The following is an 8,740-nucleotide window of genomic DNA, read 5'->3' on the forward strand; positions in this document are numbered from 1 at the left end:
TCACCAGCAACTTTGATGTGTATCGCAGATTGCAGTTGCAACTGATTTGCCTGTGACTGACAGAAACTACAGAGTTGTATATACAGCTTAGCACATCACGAAACCCAGCCACCCCTCCATGTACTCTGTCTACACTTCCCACTGCCTCAGTAGAGCAACCAGCATAATCAAGGACTCTAACCACCCTGTACATTCTCTCTTTTACCCCCACTCATTGGGCAGAAGATGCAAAAATCTGAAAGCACATACTACCAAGCTCAAGGACAGCTTTTATCTGCTGTTATGAAACTATGTAGTAACTCAGTTGTATGACTAGATGGATTCTTGACCTCACAATCTACCTCATTGTGGTCTTACATCTTACTGTCTGTCTGCATTGTACTTTCTCTGTAACTGTAACAGTCTGTTATTGCTGTTCCCTTGTTCTACCTTAATATATTGATGTGACAAAATGATTTGTATGGATGGCATGCAAAACAAAGTTTTTTTTCATTGTACATGTATTGTACAATTGCTCTGTTACTAACTGGTTTATTAGTAACAATAATCAACCAGTTTACTAATTTAATTAAAGATAAACTTCAGTTTAAATCATATTTACAATTTTTACTTTCTTTTGTTTTCAGAAATTGCACCAATGATGGCAAAAACAATAAAATTTTTCAAGAACCGTTTTAGTCGAAGGTAAATTGAATGGGCGAAAGATGGACAGAACAGTGACATCAACAGCTCCTTAAAGTGCTGTATCAACTGTCCCATTCTGATCCATTTTGTGCTCGAAAACACAAGGGTACAATTTGCAATACCAAGAACTCAAAAGACAGTATGTGTGCTTGAGATGATGCCGAGAATTACATCTTATTTTTTAAAAATATTTTATCATTCTACATTTTAGAAGCAGAAATGTAAGCTCTTCTCATTAGAGCATTGAGTGTACTTTTATTTTAGAATGTTCATGTATAAACAACACTTGGGCCAGCCTTGTTGCACAAATTGAATCACTATTTTTAAAAAGAAAATCCCATTACGTTTTAAAATTTTTTGTCTTCACAAAGTGAAGTTAGTTTTAATGGCAGCAGATTTCAGGCCCAGTCAACATCAATGTTACAGTATTGGCGTTAAAATGTTCTTTCCCTTTTGTTCTTTCATATCATCTTTTACTGTTGTGCCAATCTTTTTGTTCTCATGCTAGTATTTTGAACCAGTTGTTCCATTGGGTAGAATGAAATAGGTCATAAATTACATTGACACTGTGGATAAAGGAATGCAGTCACAGAAATAATTAGTGCCATTTTGACTTTTTTTTCTGTGGTAACATGATTTTTTTTTGCTAATAAAGTCCTTGTACTGTAAGTGAATATGTGACATTGACAAGTATGTTGGTTATTTTCTTGGGGCTTTGTCCAGAAAATGATCATGGATTTTTATCTTGGATTTGGGTATTTTATGTTTTGTGGATGTGGAGGGAAGCATATAAAATGATAAGACAATTTATTAATTTGCTGGTATTTGCTAAGACAAAGCTTCAGGATTTCACCATTCGTTTCAGTGAATGTTTATCTTGGCATTAGGATGGCTATATTTTCTCTAGGTCTATTTGGGATTATTTAAGTTGCCCATTTCACCGACAACAGGATTGATGTGATTCATTAAAAGCACTAATGTTAATTCTGAAGTGACACAATTTTAAAAAAATGTTGCTTTATCTTTGACAACTATAAGTTGATTCATATTCTGCAGGCAGATTCCCGCCCATGGAATCATACCAATAACACTAAATTTTTTCATTTGTTGTGGGCATGGGAGGGTGGAGAGTGGAAATTGCCTATCTCACTTGCAGGTTACACAGATGAAAGTCCTGATATGTTCAGTAAAATTTGCCTGGATGTGCATTTTGATTAATGCTGTTGACATAATTTTGTTAAGCAGTGCGACGCACACAAAATGCTGGAGGAACTCAGCAGGCCAGGCAGCATCCTATGGGAAAGAGTAAACAGTCAATATTTGATGAAGAAGTCCTGATGAAGGATCTCGGCCCAAGACATTGACTGTTCACTCTTTTCCATAGATTCCTCCAGAATCTTGTGTGTGTTGCTTTGGATTTCCCTCATCTGCAGACTTTCTCATGTTTGTTAAGCAGTGTGTGTCTTTGTAAATGCACTGTGAATTGATCTAGGTCAAACCCAATTACAAGACACAGTTACCCGGCAGAGGTCATCAAGAATATGTTGAAAACAGAGTTTCAGATCCTACACCGATATGGTGCTATTTTAGTGGGTGCATTATGTGAGAGGAAGATGATATGAAATAAATATGAGATAGATATTTAAAAAGGAAATATAAACATTTATTTTGAGGGGATGTGAACAAATATTTAACAATGTTATAAAGAACCATTAATATACCATGGAATGAATGTATTTATTGTACATTGTATGTAGAATCTCAAACAGCCAGTTTAGATTATGCAATTACAGTTATGGCAATGATGCCTAATTGAACTATGAACTTCATCACATATGTGCTAAAAAGACAGTTATTAAAAAATCAGATCTGAGGCTCAAGTTGCATCTGTTTTTTAAAAAAAGTATAAAATGTAACAGTGTGTTTAATTGGATGGACACAGTGTTTTCCAGGAATGGATTCAGATGACTATTGTAAATGATTTGAGTTTGTTTCATGGATATATGATGTCTTTTAAAGCTACTCAAGGTTACTATTTTGAATCTGGGTGTCCTTTATTTTTACATAATATCCTCAACAATGTAACTTTTATATCTTTAAATCCTCTCTTCCATGTATTATTCATTCGTTCCCAACCAGGTATGTAGCTGTTCCTAGTTCTGAAAATATAAATCTAAGTACTGAAAAGTGCACTACTTTATTGACATTCTTCTATTCTAGTGTATCTTCTCGGCAGGTAGGTTACTCTGCCTGACATGTACCCCACAGCCGATATGACTAAGATTAGAAGGTTGCTTTGTGGAAAGTCACAGATTCAGTGGCAATTTGACCCACCCTGTCTCAACTAGGCAAAATGAGCTATTTAAGCTATTCCCACATCAAAGATCTTGCCCTGTGGTCTTATGGTATGCATTTCATATTCACCCAGGAACTAGCAAAAAGTGGCAGATTTCAGTTACTATCACTCATTCAAATTGTAATTCGAGGCTCCTGCCACCCTCAAAGTTTATTCCCCCATTCCCCTGTATTTCTACTAGTTAATTTGATTCATCATCCTGTAGGCATTGACCTCTCTATTAAGGGAAATGGGTTCTTCCTGTTCAATATGTCAAACCCTTTCAATTTTAACCACTGTCAGCTGGGAAGAAGGCTTTGGCATGATGTTCTGGTATTATATTGCTTCCTTAGAGTTGATATTTAAAGCATTTCACTTATTTCATTTGACAACAATTTTTAGAGTGCTGGTGCTGGATATTTTAAAGTAAACAACTGGGAGAACACATGTTGGATGATTTGTTTCTACAATAGAATAGTTATTATCAATGCTCATGCTTGTCCATCCACACCGTACGTAGAAACCAGTAGCAGCATTTCCACTAAGTAGAATTAAAACTAATCTTTATTTTAAAAATATGATAGTACACTTAAGAAATACTGAAATTTCTGAACTGCCCCTCCTCCTCAAAAAGAAAATTTCTACATTTTTTTTTGTTGTCATCATGATATAAGTCTGATTGGAAGAATTGTGACACTTTGGCATCTCAGCTCCAGGTTATATGACACTTTTCATAAATTACAAGTATTGTATTCTCATAAAATAAATGAAAAAGGATATTGAAATGTACATACTTGGCATTAAACTACAGGAAGTTAAAGTGTAAATATGGGATTACAGGTTATTCAAGTCTTTTTTATAGCACATTGTCACCAAGTACTTCTGTTAATTTACTTTCAAAGAGTCTGTTATATGTTAATTCATGTCCCTTAAAATAGGATGTTATATTACCAGCCAATTCGATAAATTGTAGTTTCCTCTGTTATTGGAGAATGTCTTCATCAAAAATTGACTCCTGCTTTCCTGATTTTAATTACTTGTCCACCTCTTGTATCTGCGAAGCATCTTGCGTTTTATCTAAGTAGACATTGTATACCGAAGGTAAAGGTGTACGGTGCAAACTTCAACAATGAGCAATTTTTTTTCACTATTGTTTCAGAGGTAAGGACTACAGTGACTGAACTCGGGTATTGTCAACCAAATATCTGCAAATGGATGCAATGTGGTGGGATTGTTTAGGAGGGAAAACAACCTAAAGAAAAAAGAGTATTATTGCAGGAGGCTGGTCAAGTAATATTCTTCCTTTAACTGTACACCAAATGGTACTTGGTGTTAAATATATATTAAGTATAATATTGGACCAAATAAACCTTTATTTTAAATGTCTTAAATGTGTTTTACAAAGAAATATCATAACATTAGAAATTATGATTGTTATGAAGCTGTTTTTTCCAATATTAATTTAGTCTAATACTAATTAAACTTTTGAGTTACAATGGAGTAGAGATGTATGGGTAATAATTTTTTTTTATCTGGTCACAACAAAGTAAAAAGATCAAATCTGGTCACAGACATGTTTTAATTTCATCTGATTTAACATGACTCTTGTGTTCCTTTACGTTTTGTTTTGGGCTGTAGGGTAACCTTTAAGTGTACTGTGAGAAGTGAACTGGACAATGTCAGACCCTAATCGTTTTGATTCTGAGAACTGAATATCTTTTCTTTCTGAGTTTCTATGCTGAGGTTTATTTAAATTGCCTTTTTCAATAGTATCTAAAATTTAAATATTACCAAAATTTACTTTGGAGAATTTCCAGGAACATCACTTAACTCATAATTTGTTTAAACCTAAAATAGTACTCTGGACAAGATCTCTGAAGTGTATTTACGTGAAAGTAATTTTAACAATGTATTAGAATTTCAAATACACTGAAAATTAAATTAGTTGGTTTCTGAATTTTCTGAACAGAACTCTTCCAAACTGGAAGTTTGTTCTTTAAAAAATATTCAGTTAGGACTAATCTAGAAACTCCCAGCTGGGGCTTGTGAATAAAACTTGTGTCTGAATAGGACATTTGATGTATTGAGGAGGATAGTATAGTTACTTTGGAACAAGTAGGATTTTCACTTCCCTACAGCTACAATGTCTGCAGGGCTAAGACATGGAATTTTCACCGATGCATTTGGGACAAACTAAAATTCATCAACAAATTTATCAATACAGCAAAAGAGTCTGAGAGATTCGAGAACCAATTCTTGTAACATTGTTGGCACATTAGATTATTTTGCTTAGGGCTTAAATTTTTGCTTTTTTCAGTGTGGCTGAAGATTTCATGGATAAATATGTACAAAGCTTCCTTTCAGTTTGATTTTCGTTGTATATTCATACACAGTGGTTTATGGTGGTTCTGAGTAAAGAAACATGTATATTCTGAGTTTTTTCTTGTTAAATTATCAATGCTGGTGAAAGTGTGAAAATATTCAAAGACTTAACTGTATTCTTTGAATAAAATGAAAATATGAAAAAAATAGTTGATTTTATAGGTCTTCATAACTTAGATGATTGATTTCTGATTATTGAAGAACATTTCACTACTGAAAGCCACATCAATCAGTCGTATAATTACAGTATTTGGTTTTAGTTAAAGACCGAAATTTATATCCATAAAGTATAATCAGTTAAAATCAGTTATATTGGGAATCTCTAAGGCTTCCTAGTTGGATTCCTTTTGTGTATTTAAAATATAACATTTAGAATTTTTTTCAAATATTATAGAAATTACAATTTAGAATCAATAATTTATGTATTTTTACACTAAAAGATTTCAAATATGTATTTGAAAGATTCTGTATTGGAAAATTTGAATTAGGTGAAAATTTCCTGGCTGTTTTGAGTAAGCTTAAGTTGTGAATGCATTGCTTTTCATTTGAAGTTGCATTTTTATGAGGAACTATTCCCTTTATTACTTTATCTCACCCCTTCCCTCCCTCTTGACCACCGTTGCCAAGTTGACTGTCTGTCGTTATAATTCTGCGCACTTCTGCCAAGCCAATGTTATATAAATGTAATGTTGCAGCTATATAGGACCCTGGTCAGACCCCACTTGGAGTACTGTGCTCAATTCTGGTCACCTCAGTACAGGAGGGACATGGAAACCATAGAAAGGGTGCAGAGGAGATTTACAAGGATGTTGCCTGGATTGGGGAGCATGCCCTATGAGAATAGGTTGAGTAAACGCGGCCTTTTCTCCTTGGAGTGATAGAGGATGAGAGGTGACCTGATAGAGGTGTACAAGATAATGAGAGGCATGGATAGTCAGAGGTTTTTTCCCAGGGCTGAAATGGCTAGCACGAGAGGGCATATTTTTAAGGTGCTTGGAAGTAGGTACAGAGGATATGTCAGGGGTAAGTTTTTTATGCAGAGTGGTGAGTGTATGGAATGGGCTGCCTGCGGTGGTGGTGGAGGCGGATACGATGGGGTCTTTTAAGAGACTTCCGGGTGGATGCATGAAGCTTAGAAAAATAGAGGGCTATGGGTAAGCCTAGGTAGTTTCTAAGGTATAGTAAGGACATGTTCAGCACAGCTTTGTAGGTTTGTGGTTTTCTATGTTTCTATAAACTGAGTAAGCGACTTAATTAGTTGTGCAGGGGCTAAAGATCACAGTGAAGCTTAATGTAAGAGTCTTTAAAATATTTTTTAAAAATCTGGGCATTGCTGTCAAGACTATAATTTATTGCACATCTTTAAGTGGCTTTGAAGTGGTGTTGAGTAGTCTGTTTTGTGAAGGTATTCTTGTTGGAAGTTCCAGAGTTTAGTAAGAACAGTAATCGAAGGACTGGTAATAGAGAGTTACATAGATTCACATCTTTCTTTGAGAATAAATTTTTGTTTCTTTGAAAGAGCAATGCGTTATTTTTCAAATAATTCCCCAACTTTAGATTTCCCTATATTTGGAAACTTCCGCTCAGTATCCACTTCATCAAGCAGCCTCAATCTTGTATTCCAATACTTGTTTCACCTCATTCATGCTAAACTATGATTATAGGTTCAATTTTTCCTTATACTCTACATCAATCCCTTCATCCCAGGAATGAGCACAGTGATTATTATCTGCAGTGCTTCCACCTCATTTATGTTCCTGTAGGAAACTAAACTGCAGCACTGTACATAGCTTATAGCCTCATTTGTGGGTTGTCACCCTGTTTTGTATTATAACTACCTTGCCTTGCAAAAATCCAAACATACCTTCTGCATTCCAAATTGCTTTTTGTACCTGTTTGGCTGTTCAAAGCAAATTATCAAAGTACATCTGTGTCACCTGATACAACCCTGAGATTCGTTTTCTTGTGGGCATTCACTGTAAATACCAAGAAACTGTAGAATCAATGAAAGACCACCACCCCCAACTAATATGCAAAAAGGAACCGTGCAAATACAAAAAAAAACATTAATAATAAATAACTATTCAATAAATATTGAAAATTTGTATGAAGAGGTTTAGTTCCTTTTACAATTCAACATTTTGTAGTCGCTACCAACAAAATTCAGCTATTCTATTCTTCACACCAAACTAGGTAAACCTGTTTACCTTTATTATACATTTGCTATTTTTTTTTTGCCCAGTCATATTCTGTTCTCCCCCCGCACTTCTAACTTGTTGTTTTGTATTATCTTTAATTTAACCATAGAATACTATTCAGCAATAGCCTACCGTTCCTTCATCTAAGTAATCACTATGATGATAAATTGATAAATAAATGATATCAGCTTCAGTGCTGATCCCTGTGGTACCCTAATGATACATTAGGTTAACTGGCCCTTGGTTTCCAGCTTTCTGCCTACCTCCTTTCTCAAATATTGCTGATAGAGATGTGCTTTTCAGAATTTTGGCGGGTGACAATCAACACATTCACTACTGCAACACACAGTGCTGGAGGATCTTGGTCAGGCTGCATCTATGAATGGAAATGAGCGGTTGATGTTTCAGGTTGAGACCATTCAGCTGTATTAGAATAAATCCTGATTTATTGATGTTGCCTGATCCACTCTCTTCCCCCAATGCTTTAAGTGATGTTCTGGATTCCAGCAACAGCAGTCTCTTGTGTCCTTATCCACTATTGTTGCATGCACTTTCTCCAAAACCCTAGGAATGAGGGCTTGTAAGTATTGTAAGATCCTGAAATTATACTGAAGGGAAGGAGGAGGAGAAGAAAGTTGTTGGAGGGAAATTAGGTTATTACAATACTGTTACAAGTTCTGCTAACCACGTACACTCAGAGGCCATTTTATTAGGTACCTCCTGTACTTAAGAACACTGAGTGTATGTTCGTGGTCTTCTGTTTTAGCCCATCCACTTCATGTTATGCATTCAGTGATGCTTTTCTGCCACCACTGTTTTAAACTGGCTATTTGAGATACAGCTGCCTTTCTGTCAGCTTGAATCAGTCTGCCCATTCTCCTCTGACCCCTCTCATTAACAAGGTATTTTGGCCCACAAAACTGCCACTTACTTGATGTTTTATTTTTGCTTTTCTGCACCATTCTCTGTAAACTCTGGAGACTGTTGTTTGTGGAAATCCCAGGAGATTCTGACATACTGAAGCCACCCCATCTGGCACCAACAATCATTCCACAATCAAAGTCACTTAGATCACATTACTCTCCCCCCCCCCCCATTCTGATGTTTGGTCTGAACAACAACTGAACCTCATGACCATGTC

General features: G+C 35.5%; 1 protein-coding gene across 1 annotated transcript in view; it reads left to right on the forward strand.

Moving 5' to 3' along the window:
• The window catches only part of eloa (elongin A), a 73,345-nt gene extending 67,860 nt beyond the window's left edge, over window positions 1-5,485 (forward strand). Inside the window, exon 11 of the mRNA XM_072246971.1 lies at window positions 627-5,485. Within this exon, the coding sequence (XP_072103072.1) occupies window positions 627-688 (62 nt within the window). The 3' untranslated portion in view covers window positions 689-5,485. The remainder of the gene's footprint in view (window positions 1-626) is intronic.
• Window positions 5,486-8,740: the final 3,255 nt, after the last annotated feature.

The sequence above is a fragment of the Mobula birostris genome, chromosome 30 (assembly GCF_030028105.1).
Source record: "Mobula birostris isolate sMobBir1 chromosome 30, sMobBir1.hap1, whole genome shotgun sequence".
Lineage (NCBI taxonomy): Eukaryota > Metazoa > Chordata > Chondrichthyes > Myliobatiformes > Myliobatidae > Mobula > Mobula birostris.